Consider the following 17,431-nt stretch of genomic DNA (forward strand, 5'->3'; position numbering starts at 1 on the left):
TCAAGTTTGTGTTTTGTGATTCTAAGATATTTTAGGGAAAGCAAGGGTCAGTTTTGCATTGGGTGCTCTCAGGAAGCAAGGAAAATTTGGTGATTGAGTATATTTTTTTGTACTTTTTATCTAGGAGGACAGAGGACTAAAGTGGGGCTAGAGATGTTGTTGGTAAATGAACTGTAGTCATTTATATTATTTATGAAAGAGAAATATTAGAAATATTTGTGGTTTCAGCATGGCCTGGATTCTTTCTTGTTTCACAATAGTCATATAATGACCTTTTCTGGTTATTGTTTATACTCTGTGACAGTAATTTATGTTTTGTTAGGAATATTACAACCTAGTTGTCAACACTGGATCAATTGAGATTATCGTACGTGATGTATGTATTAAAGTGGTGTATTACATTGATTGATTTTTTTATGTTGAAACACCCTTACCTTCCTAGGATAAGTTCCATTTGATGATGATGTATAATTCTTTTACTATGCTGTTGGATTCAGTTTGCTAGTATTTGGTTGAAGATGTTTGTATCTATATTCATAAGGGATATTGATCTATTGTTTTCTTTTCATGTGATTGAAAGAAAGGAGCACAATTTTTAATTACTTTTATAAGTTGAAAGAGCAGATTTTTTTTTTTAAGTTGAAGGAGAACATTTAAAAATTACTCAGTGGCCTTTCAAGGAAACCCAAAGATAGTTTACGTAAAAAATGCATTATTCTGTATTTGGTAAAACAAAAGCCAAGAAGAGTTGTCAGAGGAGGCAACATATGACCATAAAGACATAAGTAACTAAGGGTAATAAATGGTTACAGGTAATACTGTCCACAGCAATAAGTCACAATGTCAACTAACATGGATGTGGCAACAGGGTGTGGAAAACAATGGTACACTCATACACAGCATATTGAACTTGTGCTGGATTAATTATGAAATTAATGACATTTGTTTTTTAATTATATGAGTAATACGTGTTTTCTCCTTGTAATAAAAACAGTATAGACACAGTTTATGTGTTCTAATTCTGATCCTCTCCCTGAAGAAACCACTATTCCTATGGTGTGTATTCTCCAGGACATTTTACCCTGCATTCCCATATTTGCAACTTTATGTAAAATACACACTTTTACAAAACTAATGTTATACTCTACTTTTCCTCCTGTAACTCAATAAAACCAACCCACCATGTTGGATTTATCACAGTTACTGTTACCGCGCTGGAACGAACACCTAGCGTACAGCTCCCTGTACAAACACGCGGGTTGTTTCCCTAACATTGAAAGTTAACTAGTGAAATTGCAGGGACACATGGAAAGTGTATTTTAAAATGTAACTGATCAAGCCAAACATTCTTTCGAAATGTCTATACCAGTTTGCAGGTCTATGTACAGATTTTTAATCATTCCTTCCTCGGCGGTGACAGTTTTCCTGTTACAGTCTTCCAAGCCCGGAAGACATCCGTGCGACCGCCAGTGCCGCTCTACGTGACAACCCCCGCGGGTTTCCCCAGCCCTTGTTTGGGTTCCGCCCCTTCCGCCCAGCGGCCGCGCCTCTTCCGAGGGCTCGTAGCAGGAGAGGCGGAGCGGGGGTCGGCCGCTGACGTCACCGCCGGCCGGCCGCCATATTGCTGGTTTGCAGCCGGCCTTGGATGTGGAGGCGGCAGTGGTGAGGGCGTGGGGAAGGGTGGGGTGAGGGGGCGAGGCCGCAGCGAGGGCTGTGAAACTCTCCTCCTCTCGGCCCCAGCGCGTGGGACGGCGAGAACGTGTTGTCGGAGGGATGTCCGCCTTTTCTGAGGCGGCGCTGGAGAAGAAGCTGTCGGAGTTGAGCAACTCGCAGCAGAGTGTGCAGACCTTGTCCCTGTGGCTCATCCACCACCGCAAGCACTCACGGCCCATCGTCACCGTGTGGGAGCGGGAGCTGCGTAAAGGTGAGCTGCCCGCGCTTCTCGTCCGCTCCTCGCCACCTTGCCAGTTCCTTGGCGCCACCCCCCATCCCTGGAGTCGGCTCTCCTAGCACCCCGGGCTCCCCCGGCGCCCCGGGCTCACCCAGCACCCCCGGCTCCCAGGCGTCGGGAGAGCTCGGCACCGGCGCGCGGTCGTCGGTGGGGTAGGAGGGGCAGTGTATGCACAGCGCTTCCTGCAAAATCGGCGCTTAGTAGGTATTTATTAAATAAAGGAATGCAGGATAAAGTTAAACTTCAATTAATTTAACCCAGGAACAGTAGTAACCAGGGGCTCGGGACGCTGTAACTGGTTAGGGTCAGAAATTCAGGCAGGCAAGGTACTTTTTACATTTTGTGGATCATACTTGAGGATCGAGGATCCGGGAGGGAAAGGATAGGGAAGCGGAAAGGGTAAGATTGGCGTGGGGTTGGGCGTTACATCCAATATTTCTGTAAAATATCAAGCTAATCTTGTAAAATTAATGGGGTAATAGGTTTTAAACAAATCTAAAGTAAGAAGACGCGTGATGCAGTATGGAAAGACCCTACATTTGGAGGTTTTAGAGGACCAGGATTGGGCACATTTCTTAACTTCTGAATTTTAGTTGCCACACCTGAAAATGAGGGAGTTAGAGCAAGTGATCTTAGGTCCCTGCGTGCTCTAATAATGTGGCTAATGCAGAGTCTTTCTTTTGCAAAACATTTGATGGTGCTCCTGCAAATGGGTAAACTTTTGAGCTTTGAGCAGTTATCTGTCAGCAAAATAATTCGGTCATTTCACTTCTTCCCAGCAGTTCACTTTTGCAAGGAACTGATTCTATGTTAATGAGATGGAAAAATTGAAAATTTTCATTTACTTAGTCTGGATTTGTATCTTTTTATTTTCATGTTTGTATTATTATTAGAGAAGGTGTGTGGATTTGTGTGCTCATTAACTAGGTACAGTAGGGGCTTTTCATTGTTTCAGACATCCTAATAGATATGATGGTTATTTATTAAATGTTAACAGTTTTTACAAACCGTTGTTAATCAAAATTGATACTTGTTTACTTTGCTGAATGAAAGCTATACGATGTTTTAACATTAGAGCCACAGTGTTGCATAGGCTGTATTGAAAGGAGACAAGCTGTCCTTTTCTTACAAAATGCTGTTGTGTGTTCACTTGTGTTTAAGAAATTGTCATCCCTTAGAACAGATTGATTTAGAGCCTCATTTTTCAGTTTTATATATAAGTGTATGTATATTGGCTCTCATTGAGGAAAGGGTCTTCTGTGAGTGGCCAAAAATGTTTGAGAAACACTGATATACAGGTCTGGAAAATAGCCATTTGGGAATTTTGAGAAGTCAGGCATTGTCTTTACTTTTACACCTACCTAGATCTTAAAATCAGCAATAAGTTTATACATTTTTTTTTTTTTTTTTGGAAAGTACATCTAGAAACACATATAGTCAATAAATGATTGATAGCCAAACTATCTTAAGAGGTATTACAAATCAATGAGAAAAACAACCCAATAGAAAAATGTTAATGCTGTTAACAGACTTTTCACATAATAAGAAACCTGAAAGACTAATAAATGAAGCCTAACCTTATTTAATCAGAAAAAAAATGAACCAATGAGATCATCCTCTTCATTAAGCTCATCAGTTGGGCAGAACTGAAAGTATGACAATACGAGGAATTGGTGAAGGTGAGGAGAAACAGGAGCTCTCTCCTGGTGGAAGTGTAAAAAGATCAACTTAGCAACTTCTAGTGAAGTTGAAGGTATGTATCCTTTGACTAGGAATTCCCATTCTAGGAATATATCTTAGAAAGTAGTACCCAAGTTCAAGGAATTATTTTTATTGCTTATTATGTTTATAAACATTTCTTTAGTTAGAGACTCAACAAATAAATTGTGATATTCAGAATATACAGCAGTTTTCATGAATGTACTAGAACTAATGAAACAACATGACTGAATTAAAAAACAAACAAACAAATACCCAGACAAAATTTTGAGCTAAGAAAGCAAGATGCAGAGCACTATGCCATTTGGTAAATGTACTGTAGTGGCTTGGGGTATGCACTTCAGGAAAACATAATCTTAATTCATTCTTGTGGGTGTGAACCCATTGTAAAATAGAACCTTTTGATGCCTTTACTTCAGTTAAGGTATGGCCCAACTCAATCAGGTTGGGTCTTAATACTAGAGACCTTATAGGGAAGGCTGGAGAGAGAAAGCTACAGGAAGCAGCCAGAAGCTGGAAGTCAGCAGAACTGGAAGAGAAAGAAGACGCTGCCATGTGCATTGCCATGTGACAGAAAAGTCAGGGAACCTCAAAGATTGCCAGCCAGCCAACCAGAAGATTCCAACCTACCCCGGGAGGAGGCAAGCCTTTTAGTCTCTGAAACCATAAGTCAATACATTCCTGTTGTTAAGCCTACCCATAGCAGCTGGGTAACTAAAGCATATGCCATTTGATAATATTTGAAAACATGCAAAACAGTACTCTGTATTGTTTACACATACCTGTAGTTACAGTTAAAACATACATAGAAATGATTAATGCTGTGTACCGAGATAGAGGTTACCATAAGGGAGAGAGGAAATGTAATATCTGTAATATCTAGTATTTCATGTATTAAAAATATATTTGATAAAAATGTGGGAGAATGTTGTGAAGTGTTATTAGCTAGGTGTTAAGATATTTTTAAATATTTCAAAATTAGAAAAAAATTGAAATCATATAAATAGATAATTTAGGAGGAGGAGGATAGTGGTGGGATGCTAGTGATGATAATGATGGGGGTGTTTGTGGTGGGGGCAATGAAGATAATGTTGCTGTTGCTGTTGCTACAGTTTTCATTTTGGTCTGGATTAGTCTGTCAAGGGCTTCCTTTCCCAAACACATGACTGTCCTTTGTAGGGCATGGTCTTTGCATCTTCCCTGTTCCCTCCAGTTTTGCTCATCACCTTCAGGATCCTTCATCTCCTGTAGTATAGTAATATTGGCAATCATTTACTGAGTGAATATGAGGCATTGTATTAGCCATTTTATGGTGATATCTCAAAGCCTCACATTATCACTGTAAAATAAATAAATATGAAAGGACTTGATCAAATTTGAAAAAAAATACTAAATTAAACTAAGGAAAATTGGTTGAAATTTTTATTAAGCTGGGCATTCTTTAGTTTCTAGATGTCTATGTAGAAGACAAAATGTGACATTAGGAAAAATTGAAGTTAATTCAAAATGTAACAGTGGGTAGGTAACATTTATGTCAGAAATGACAATAAAAGTTATGAAGGTCCCCCACCCTACCTTTATTCTTTTTTAACCTTATCATCTCTGCTTCCTTTAAAGAAAGAGAATATCTGTTTGGAGGGATGTGCCCCAAGTACTTTATGAAGACCATCATAGCATATAATTTCTCTAAAAATGCAATAAAGTAACCAAAAATGTAAGTGACCATTTTATAACTTTTGCATGCAGTCTTGCCATATCACCCATCATATAACCTTTGGGAAACTCCACTGTACATGTGGGAGAGGATGAGAGTGAAAAAGGCAGTTAATGTCTTATTATTATTAAAATAGTTTTGACTTCATGGACCACATAAGAGGGTCTTGAGTATCCCCAGGTATCCATGGGCCATTTACTGAGAACTAGATCAAATCTTATAAATTGTTAGTTAAATCTAGAGGCCAGAACACATTGTTTTGCCTTAAGCAGACATGTTCCCTCCACAATATTAATTCCCCTGAAAACTTAAACTAAATTATGAAATTTCCCTTTGACCTATAATATGATTTTCCTTAGATTCTCTTTCCTGTGTCATAATGCTTTTCTTTAAATTGATGATTCGATGTTATTTTTGCTGTTAGTTTAAGGAACTTAATTTTCTAATAAAAATAAAGGCGTGCCCCAACCTAATGTGAAAATACATAATTTTACAGATGGATTTTTAAAAACGTGAATTTTTCATTCAAAAGATTTAAGTAAAAGTTTATCCTGTTGGCTTCTTTTGTTAGCAAATGTTTGTTAAGTCCCTACTTTATTACTAGACCACGGGTGATTCAACAGATAAAAAGGCACATAGCTGTCTTCATGTAGCTTACATTATCAGTCAGAGAAGTGGACTTTACTAAACCAATAACTGTACAGTGATACAGAGGAAAAATATAACTGGGATCCTAACATCTTTTAGGGAACCAATGAAGGCTTCATTGATTTGGGATTTGAAGTATGAGTAGAAGTTACTAGGAGCCGTGTAATGAATATAGAAGTAGTTCTTAATCATTTGATGTGGTTTTATGTAGAGCAACTTTATTTGAAAGTTTAAATAGAGTATTTCAGTATCTATGTCCTTTTTTGAGCTAGGGAGGATAATAAACGTTTTAGGTTAACTTTCAGTGCTTTATGTATAGAAAGAATTAAAGTTATTTGAAGATATATTTTAATCTTTTTGTTTGTAGAAATTCATTAAAAGAATTATAATGATGAATCATTTATTTAGTCACCATATTGTCATCTGTGTTTTTTGGTCATTTTTGATTTTCTAGCTTAACTCTTGGCTGCTTTCCTTGTTATAACTTTTCCTTAGTTCCTTCTGTCTCTCATAACTGAGAAAACTGTAAAGAAAAACGAAAGTTTACCACACTGTGCTAAATGTTTGGGTTTTCCAGGTGTTATTTAAAATGTGTATATATGGTATGCCTATATTCACATGTGTGTATATGAATGAGTACGTAATAACAGGCACGTAATACAAAATTCAAAAGATAGAAGAGTATAATGAAAATAATGAGGCTCTTTCCCATTCCTGTTCCTCACTCATCCATTTTCCTTACCCAGAGTCAGTCCGTTAATGATTTATATATTCCAGAATTTTCTTGGCATATACAAGCATATATATACATTTCTATTTTCTCTTTCTTGATTAGACAAGTGGTAGAGTATTACATAGGCTTCCCAGTGCCTTGCTTTTTTCCTTTCTTATGTCTTACAGATTGTTTCTTACTTGTACTCATGATGTTGTTCTTTTTAAAAATGATGCCACTGTATTCCATATTTATGGATGCACCAAAATTTGTATAACCATTACTGTATTGATGGATATTTAGGATACATCAGTTTTCCTATTTTAATTTCTTAATACTAACTTATATTACTAAGTACTCTAGTTACATTCATAACTGTTTCAACTGGTGATTTAAGAGACAGATAGAGGTGGTAGACATTAATGTATAACACCATTTTTTTTTAAAGTTCATTTTTTACCCCCGCCCATTTCATTGCCTCTCTATCATACTCTTAAGTTTTCATATGTATTTGGGTGTATTTCTAGACTGTTGTTCTGTTCCGCTGGCCTATCTACTCCTACACCACTCGCACACTCTTTATTAAGTTTTCATATCTGGTAGGGCGTCCTCCCCCCCCCCTTCTTTTTCAGAGTTTTCTTGTTCATTCCTGTTTTATTTTTGCATGTAAACTGTAGAATCAATTTGTAGGAAAAAAACATTTTGGTATTTTTAGGGGTATCACTTTGTTTTATATACTAACGTAAAAAGAATTTACATCTCTACAATGTCAAATCACCTTAGCCTGAGATCTTTGCAAATCTTACTCTAAATGTGACTTTTTTGTAACTGTTTAAATAAATGGTTTTCAAACTTTTGCATGTCAGTTCTTGAAAGATCTATAAATCTCTGCAAGAAGCATCAGGAAATGCTCATATGTGTTAAGAATAACTGCCTGTGTGCTAAATGTATCTTATATTTAAATCTAGTTCAGACATATAGAAGGTAGTGTCAAAGAATTGCCACATTATGAAAGAAGACATAAAATTGAAAAAATTATATCAATTATATTTTTAAAAATTACATAAAAATTATATAAAATTATAAAAATTGACAAGATTATATCAATTTTTTCTGTTAATTGGGAAGATGGTTTGTGTTGGTGATTTCTCTGATGGCACACTTTGGTCCAGCTTAGAGAACATTATTCTGCTGGAAGAGCATGGTTTTAGACCTTAGACATTTAAGTTTGCAAACCATCTTTGTCTCTTTAGTGCTTACACAAATCATAATATGTACTGTGTTTTGTTCTTCAAAATGCGTGAATATAATTAAGGACTACCTGTCAAAAAATTCTCTTTTCTTAGTAGAGTGTCATTAATCACTATCTTGAAAAGCCCTTTATCTACACTTACTAAAATGCGATCAGTAAATCAGCTAATATTTATGGAGGATTTAATCCAAATAAATTATTTGCTAGAATTTTTAAGATACTGTTGCTAGGCTACAACCAGCACATACAAAAATGTAAATGATTAAAAATAATTTCATTTATGGATTTATAATTTGAGTTTTTTCCAATAAAGTTTTAATATCAAAAATATTTAAAGAAATCCTGCAATTTACCACCAAAAATATAAACAACCCAATTTAAAAAATGGGCAGAATATTGAATAGACATCTTTCCAAAGAAGATATACACATGGCCAGAAAACACATGAAAAGCTACCCAATATCATTAGCTATTAGGGAAATGCAAATCAAAACTAAAATGAGATACCATTTCACAACCACTAGAATGGCCACTATTTTAAAAATGATATATTACAAGTATTGATGAGGATGTGGAAAAACTGGTACACTCATTCATTGTTGGTGGTAATGTAAAATGGTACAGCCACTGTGGAAAAACAATTGGCAGTTCCTCAGAAAGTTACATATAGAATTACCATATAACCCAGCAATCTCATTCCTAGGTGTATACCCAAAATAATTGCAAGCAGGGACTCAAACGGATATTTGCACACTGATGTTCATAGTGGCATAATTTATAATAGCCAGAGATGGAAGGAACCAAGTGTCCATCAACCATGGAACTGTTAAACAAGCTGTGTTATATACATACAATAGGAATACTATTCCCCTATAAAAAGTAATGAAGTTCTGATACACATGAGAACATGGATGAATCTTGAAGACATTATGTTGAGGCCAGACAGAAAAGGACAAATACTGTATGAACTTGCTGATATGAAATAATTAGAATAAGCCTATTCATACAGTCAGAAACTAGTATATGGCTTACCAGGGGCTAGGGTGGGGCTAGGGAATGGGGAATTAATGCTTAAATTATACAGAGTTTTAGTTTGGGATGATGGAAATATTATGGTAATGGACGGTGGTGATGGTAGCACACATTGTGAATGTAATTAACAATTATATAGTCGGATGTGGTTAGGTTAAAAGCTGAAATTTCAGGATGTATATATGTTACTAGAAAAACAAATTTAAAATATATCCATAGGACTGTACAACACAAATAGTGAACCATAGAGTAAACCATGGTCTATAGTTAATAGTTCAGTTATAAAAATGTCCTTTCATCACTTGCAGCAAAATATACTACCCTACTGTGAGGTGTTAATATTAGGGTAGTATATGGGTTTTCTATTTTATGCATGATATTTCTATAAACCTAAACTTCTTTGATAAAAATTTTTAAAGTATTGAACTGCATTTCACAGTTTTGGAGCAATGTAAATGCTTATCAATAATTTTTGCAAATAAACCCAATACCACTGGTTTCCTCACAATATTGTGTTATTCTAACAGCAAATCATTGTATAAGCAATAATTTGAATTTTAAATGTTATCTTTTCTACTTTCTTCCATCAGTAAGTTGATAACTGAGTGACCCTTTTCTTTAATCCATCTTAATGTCACTGAATGGTGTTTCCTGAGCTGCTCAAACTGAGCAATCCTTTTTTTTTCTTGCCAACATTTTAAAATACACCATATTCTTAAAAAAAAGAAACACCTCACACATGCATCTTATTCATACTAAATCTTGAAGTTTTCATAACATTCTTTAATCTTTTTTTGATATCCTAAGGTACATTAGACATTCATGAATGGTGATGACTTTTGCTTAAAGGAGCCTGTTGACTGGTGCACTGTGAAGCCAACACATATTCAAATCATTACCATGTCATGCTTTCCTCTTTCTGATTCAGATTGTTTTCCTTGGATCTGTTTGATTGTGGAGGAATTCAGTACCGTCTTTATGTTTTTTTTAAATGTGGTAAAATCTACACAACATAAAATTTGCAACTTTTACCATTCTTAAGTGTGCAATTCAGTGGCATTAATTATATTCACAATGTTGTGCAACTGTCGCCACTATTTCCAAAAATTTCTTCACCCCAGACAGAACTGTGTACCCATTAAGCAATAACTTATTCCCCCTTCCCCACCCCCTGGGCAATCTTTAATCCACTTAAGTCTCTGAATTTACCTATTCCAGACATTTCATATAAGTGGAATCATGCAATATTTGCCCCTTTGTGTCTGGCTTATGTTATAGCATGTTTCAGAACTTCATTCCTTTTTATGGTTGAATTCCATTGTTATGTATACCACATTTTGTTTATCCGTTCATCTGTTGATGTTCACTTGGGTTGTTTCCATCATTTTGGCTATTGTGAGCATCTGCATGCAAATATCTGTTTGCCACCCCTCCCCCCAGTTCTTTTGGCTATATACCTAGGAGAATTGCCGAGTAATATGGTAGTTCCAAGTTTTAACTTTCAAGGAACCACCAAAGTGTTTTCTATAGTGACTGTACCTTTTTGCATTCCCACCAGCAGTATATGAGGATTCCAGTTTCTCTATATTCTCTCCAACATTTGTTCTTTTCTTTTTTTTTTTTTTTAAATAACTATCTTAATCGCTGTCGACTAGTATCTCCTTGTGGTTTGGATTTGCATTTATCTGATTACTAATAATGTCATGCATATTTTTATGTGCTTATTGGCCATTTGTATATTTTCCTTGGAGAAATGTCTGTTCGAATGCTTTGTCCATTTTTGATTCGGTTTGTCTTTTTATTATTGTGTTGTAAGAGTTGTTTATATATTCTAGGGTAAGTCTCATATCAGATATATGATTTCTAAATATTTTCTTCTGTTCTGTGGCTTGTCTTTCTACATTCATGATAAAATTCCTTTGATGCACAAAAGTTAAATTTGATGAAATGCAATTTATCTATTTTTTCTTTTGTTGCCTATACTTTTATTAGCCATATCTAAGAAATCATTGCCAAATCCAAGGTCATGAAGATTTTCCAACTACGTTTTCTTCTAAGAGTTTTATGGTTTTGGATATAACATTTTGATTTTTGATCCATTTTAAGTTAAATTTTATGTACAGTGTAAGGTACATGTCCAACTTCATTCTTTTGCACATGGATATTCAGTTGTTCCAGCACCATTTATTGAAGAGACTTCTTTCCCCATTGTCAAAAATCAGTTATTCTAGTTTGCTAATGCTGCAGAATGCAAAACACCAGAGATGGATTGGCTTTTATAAAAAGGGGGTTTATTTGGCCACACAGTTACAGTCTTAAGGCCATAAAGTGTCCAAGGTAACACATCAACAATCGGGTACCTTCACCGGAGGATGGCCAATGGCGTCCGGAAAACCTCTGTTAGCTAGGAAGGCATGTGGCTGGCGTCTGCTCCAAAGTTCTGGTTTCAAAATGGCTTTCTCCCAGGACGCTCCTCTCTAGCAAGCTTGCTCCTCTTCAAAACGTCACTCACAGCTGCACTCCGTTTCATCTCTGAGTCAGCATGTTTATATGGCTTCACTGATCAAGGCCCACCCGGAATGGGTGGGGCCACGCCCCCATGGGAGTATCCCACCAGAGTCACCACCCACAGCTGGGTGGGGCACATTCCAAGCAAATCTAATCAGCACCAAAAGTCTGTCCCACAAGACTACATCAAAGATAATGGCGTTTGGGGTACAAAATGCATTCAAACCGGCACATCAGTTAACCATAAATGTAAGGGTTTATTTCTGAGCTAGCCTTTCTGTTCTATTGATCTGTCTTTCCTTTTGCCTGTACCACAGTCAAAAACCATTCTTTCCTAATAAGTTTTTTTTAATGTGATTTTATTGAGATATGTTAATATGCCATAAATTCATCCAAAGTGTACAACAGTTGTTCACAGTTTCATCATATAGTTGTGCATTTATCACCACAATTTTTGAACATTTTCGTCACTCCAAAAAATAAAAATGAAAATAAGAATAAAAATAAAAGTAAAAGAGAACACACAAAGCATCCCATACCCCTCCTACCTCATTTACTTTTTTTTTAAATTGAAATATATTCACATACCATACAGTTATCCAAAGTGTAAAACAATTGTTCACAGTATCATCCTATAGCTGCGCATTCATCACCACAGTCAACTTTTTTTAACATTTTCATTACTCTAAAAAATAAAAATAAGAATAAAAATAAAAGTAAAAAGAACACTCAAAATATCCCATATCCCCCTCCTCCATATTATTCATTTACTTTTTGTCCCTATTTTTTCTACTCATTTGTCCATACACTGGGTAAAGGGAGTGTGAGCCATAAGGTTTTCAAAATCACACGGTTACACCATATTAGCTATATAGTTATACAGTCACCTTCAAGGATCAAGGATACTGGATTGCAGTTCAACAATTTCAGATATTTCCTCCTAACTGTTCTAATAAACTAGAAACTAAAAAGAGATATCTGTATAACACATGAGTTACCTCCAGAATGACTTCTCAACTCCGTTTGAAATCTCTTAGCTACTGAAACTTTGTTTTGTTTCAGTTCTCCTCCCTTTTTGGTCCAAAAGGCTTTCTCAGTCACACAATGCAGGGTCCAGGCTCATTCCCGGGAGTCACGTTCCACAGTGCCAGGGAGATTTATAGCTTGGGAGTCGTGTCCCACTTAGGGGGGAGGGCGGTGAGTTTACTTGCCAAGTTGGCTTAGAGAGGCCACATCTGAGCAGCAAAAGAGGCCCTTTGGGGGTGACTCCTAGGCACAATTATGAGAAGGATTAGCCTCTCCTTTGCAGTATCAGGCTTTCTAAAGGCAAACCCCAAGATTGAGGGCTCAGCCTACTAACCTGGTGGTCTCCAATGTTAGCAACAAGGTCTCACTCCCTAGTCGAGGTTCCATGTAGTTACGGAATTTGAGTAAAATGACCATACAAATGAAATTATATAGTGTGCTACAGAAAATACAGATTTTGTACCATATAACCATCCCTTCCTTTGGTCCCACACGGAAGTCAAAGTTTTAAAGCACAGTTAGTATCATCCTGTACCCTTTAGTCGGATCTACCCCAATCTCAACCAAGTCCATTTTGTTTATATCGCCAATCAATGTCCTTTTCAGCCTCTTCAGCAGTTGATTCATGGGACAATACCGAGACAGCTGTGGAACTCTGGCTCTGAGTCCCAGGTGCCACACAGACACCTGAAGCTCTAGGGACCAGCCATATCACACACCAACAGCTTAGAATCTCAAAATTTAGAAATAACTGTTACAACTCATGAATAAATGTGACTGCTGTAGGAGCTTATAATCTAGGAACTTTTATATAAGCTTTTCCCATGCTCCCAGATTCAATTCTCAGAGTTTACACATTGTTATTAGTCTATGTTAGTGAGGCATTATAATGCTTGTCTTTTCATTTCTGGTTTATTTCTCTCAACCTACTGTCCTGATGGTCCATTGACTTCGTTGCATACCTCATGACTTCATTCTTTCTTGCTACTCCCTTGTGCAAAAACATTCTTGTATTAGTACATTTAATCACAACACAGTGACCACTCTGAGGTTCACTAAGTTATACAGTCCCTGTCTTTATCTTCTGTCTTTCCTTCTGGTGTCATACAGACCCTTAACCTTCCTCTTTCAACTGTATTCACAGTCATCTTTTTTCGGTATACTTAACAATATTGTGCTACCATCACACAGTATTGTGCTATCCATTTCTAGATCTACACAACAATCCTCTAGAACATTCTGTACTCCTTCAACGTCAAATATACAATCTCTACCGTCTATCTCCTGATATCTTCATTTCTGCACTCTTCTCCAAACCTCTCTCTCCTGTCTTCCTGTCTGTCTGTAACACTCCCTTTAGTATTTCCTGTAGAGGAGGTCTCCTGTTCATGAACTCTCTCACTGTCTATCTGTAAGTATTTTAAACTCTTCTGCATTTTTGAAGGACAGTTTTGCCAGATATAGGATTCTTGGTTGGCGATTTTTCTCTTTCAGTATCTTGAATATGTCATACCACTGCCTTGGTTTCTACTGAAAGATCTGCACTTAGTCTTGTTGCGTTTCCCTTGTATGTGATGGATTGCTTTTCTTGTGCTGCTTTCAGATTCTCTCTTTGTCTTTGACATTTGAAAATCTGATTAGTAAGTGTCTTGGAGTAGATCTGTTTGGATCAGTTCTGTTTGGGGTATGCTGTGCTACTTGGACCTGTAATTTTATGTCTTTCATAAGAGTTGGGAAATTTTCATTGATTATTTCCTCTATTATTCCTTCTGCTGTTTTTCCTTCTCTTCTCCTTCTGGGACACCTATAACATTTATATTCATGCACTTCATGTTGTCCTAAAGTTCCCTGAGACCCTTCTCTTATTTTTCCATTCTTTTCCCTATCTGTTCCTTTGTGTGCAGGATTTCAGGTGTCCTGTCCTCCCTCACTGATCCTTCCTTCTACCTCTCCAAGTCTGCTGTTGTATGTCACCATTGTGTTTTTCATCTCTTCTGTTGTGTCTTTCATTCCCATAAGTTCTGCCATTTGTTTTTTCAAGCTTACACATTCTTCCTTATGATCACCCAGTGTCGTCTTTATATCCTTTATCTCTTTTGTCACACTCTTTCTCACCTTGTTGATTCGATTTAAAAGATTTGTTTGAACATCTGTAATTCGTTGTTTCAACTCCTCAATCTCAGTTGAAATGTTAGTTTCTTCCTTTGGGCCATATCTACCCATTTCCTGATGTGGTTCGTGATTTTCTGCTGTCTGCCGTGTGGTTTTCTTGATTGGTTTATTCTGGAGGTTGTTTTCTCTCTTTTGCCTAAGGTTTTCTTTTTGGTTGGCTTTGATCTCTATTGTTTTATTTTTTGTTTCTCTTCCTGTCCAGTTGTCAGATTGGCTCTGCCCACCAGTCCTCTGCCCAAATCAGGCGCCCACCGTGGCCTGCCACAGGGATGGGAGGTAGTCACTGGGCATCCAGCAAGTTCACTGTGTGTAGTAATACAACTCTGCTGGCTTCCCGTGGTGCTCTCTTTTCCACCGGCCAGCAAGACCTGGGTTTGTTTTGAGTCCCTGCTTTACCAGTTGGGTATTACCTATTTCTCAGCCCCAACAGGGCCGGGTTTCCATACAGGGTGTATAGACCAGCTCCCGTGTTCCTAAGGGTCCTTGCACTTTCCGGACTGTCCAGCAGATGGTGCTGTTCAGTAACTTAATTGTCTTCAGAGGGGGCTCTGCCTTAGAGCACAGCTGCCAACGGCTGTGTCCCTCAAGGGTGGGGGAAGGGCTTTCAGACCCAGGGCTGGAAACAGGTCTCTGTCCACATTTTCTCAGTCTCTTTGTTGTGAGGGTATTTTTCACTGCTCTGAAATTTTAAAATCTGTGTCCCAGGTGGTGGGGTTTCGTCTGTTGTTTCTGTGTCTTTCTGCATGGAGACCGAGTGAGGGGAGGGGAGAAGACCAGCTGGTCTGGGGCAGAAAATTCCTACCTGATATTTCTTCTCTTTCTTCAGTTTGGCATTTGCAGGGTGTTACTCCAGTTTATATTCTCCTCCAGAGTTTCAGACAATTCAGAATTGTCCTATTATTCGTTGAATCTCTGGAGAGAAGTTTTCAGTAGCTGTTTATGTTGCCATGTTGATGACATCATTCCTCATAAGTTTTGAAATGGGGATTGTGAATAGTCCTATTTTCTTCTTCTTTTAAAGGATTGTTTTGGCTATTCTGGGTCCCTTGCAATTCCATGCAAATATTAGAATTAGCTTGTCAATTCTACAAAGACGTCAGTTGAGATTGCATTGACTCTACAGATCAGTTTGGGGAGTGTTGCTATTTTAACAATGTGAAGTCTTCTCAACCATGAAAATGGGATGTTTTCCCATTTATTTAAATCTTTTATTTCTTTCAACAGTGTTTTATAGATTTTGGAGCAAAATTTTGCACTTTATTAAATTTATTCCTATGTACTCTATTCTTTTTGATGTTATTGTATATGGAATTGTTTTCTTAATTTCATTTTCAGATTGTTTATTTGCAAGGGTAGAAAACTAGAGTTGATTTTTGTATATTGTGTATCCTTCAATTTTGTTGAATTTGTTTATTGGTTGTAATAGTTTTTTTAGTGAATTTCTCAGGATTTTATATATGTAAAATCATTGTCATCTGTGGACAGAGATAGTTTTACTTTTACCTTTACAATTTGGATGTCTTGTATTTCTTTTTCTTTCCCTACTGCCCTTGTTACAATCTTTGATACCATATTGAATAGAAGTGGCAAGTGGACATCTTTGTTTTGTTCCAGATCTTAGGTGGAAAGCATCCAGTTTTTCACCATTAAGTTTGAGTTTAGATGTGGGATTTTTGTTTAAGCCCTTTATCAGGGTGAGGAAGTTCCTGTCTTTTACTTGTTTGTTGAATGTTTTTTTTTAAATTGTGAAAGGGTATTGGGTTTTGTCAGATGCTTTTTCTGTGTCTCTTGAGACGATCATGTGATTATTTTTCCTTCATTCTATTAATGTGGTATATTACATTGCTTTTCATGTGTGAAACACCCTTACACTCCTGTAATAAAACCCACGTGGCCATGGTGTAAGAATTCTTAATGTGTTGCTGAATTCAGTGTGCTAGTATTTTGTTGAGGGTTTTTTTAATCCATAATTCATTAGAGATATTCTGCAGTTTTCATGCTATGTCTCTGTATGGTTTGGGTAACAGGTTAATTCTGGCCTGATAAAACAAGTTGGGAGATGTTTCGTCTGTTTTTTTTTTTTTTTTATTGTTGTTGTTGTTATTTGTTTTTTTTGCAAGTTTTGTGAATAATTTGTATTCTTTAAATGTTTGGTGGAATTCAGAGTGTAGCCATCTGGGCCTGGACTTTTCTCTGAGGGTAGTTACTTGATTACTAATTCATTCTCTTCACTTGCTGTAGGTTATTAGATTGTCTGTTTTTTCTTGAGTCAGTTTCAGTAGTTGGTTTCTTTCTAGGAATTTGTGACTCTTTTTACATTTATCCTACTTGGAGTTTGTTGAGCATCCTGGATCTGTAAGGTACTGTTTTTAGTAAATTTGGGATGCTTTCTGCCATTATATCTTCAAATATGTTTTCTGTTCCTCTCTCTCTCCTCCTTCTGGTACTTCCATTATGCCCCCTTATGTTGGTATGCTTAATGGTGTCCCACATGTTTTTCTGAGGTACTGTTCATTTTTCTTCATTCTTTTTTTTTCTGTTTGCTTAATCTTTCTCCTGTCAGTTCACGGGCACCGTTGAGCCCCTCTGGTGAATTTTTAATTTCAGTTACTACATTTTTCAACTCCATAATTTCCATTTGGTTCTTTTTTTATAATTTTTCTTTTTATTGATATTCTCTGTTTGATGTGACATTGT

General features: G+C 36.8%; 1 protein-coding gene across 7 annotated transcripts in view; it reads left to right on the top strand.

Moving 5' to 3' along the window:
* The first annotated feature begins 1,668 nt into the window (after nt 1–1,668).
* RPRD1A (regulation of nuclear pre-mRNA domain containing 1A) overlaps nt 1,669–17,431 on the top strand; it is a 76,486-nt gene continuing 60,723 nt past the window's right edge. For 6 of the 7 annotated variants that reach the window (XM_037805801.1, XM_037805802.1, XM_037805804.1 and 3 more), the window contains exon 1: nt 1,669–1,924. In XM_037805801.1, coding sequence (XP_037661729.1) covers nt 1,774–1,924 — 151 coding nt within the window. In that variant the 5' untranslated portion in view covers nt 1,669–1,773. The remainder of the gene's footprint in view (nt 1,925–17,431) is intronic. The other variant, XM_037805803.1, reaches the window with a different exon arrangement.

This window comes from Choloepus didactylus, chromosome 16 (assembly GCF_015220235.1).
Source record: "Choloepus didactylus isolate mChoDid1 chromosome 16, mChoDid1.pri, whole genome shotgun sequence".
In the NCBI taxonomy this organism is placed as follows: domain Eukaryota; kingdom Metazoa; phylum Chordata; class Mammalia; order Pilosa; family Megalonychidae; genus Choloepus; species Choloepus didactylus.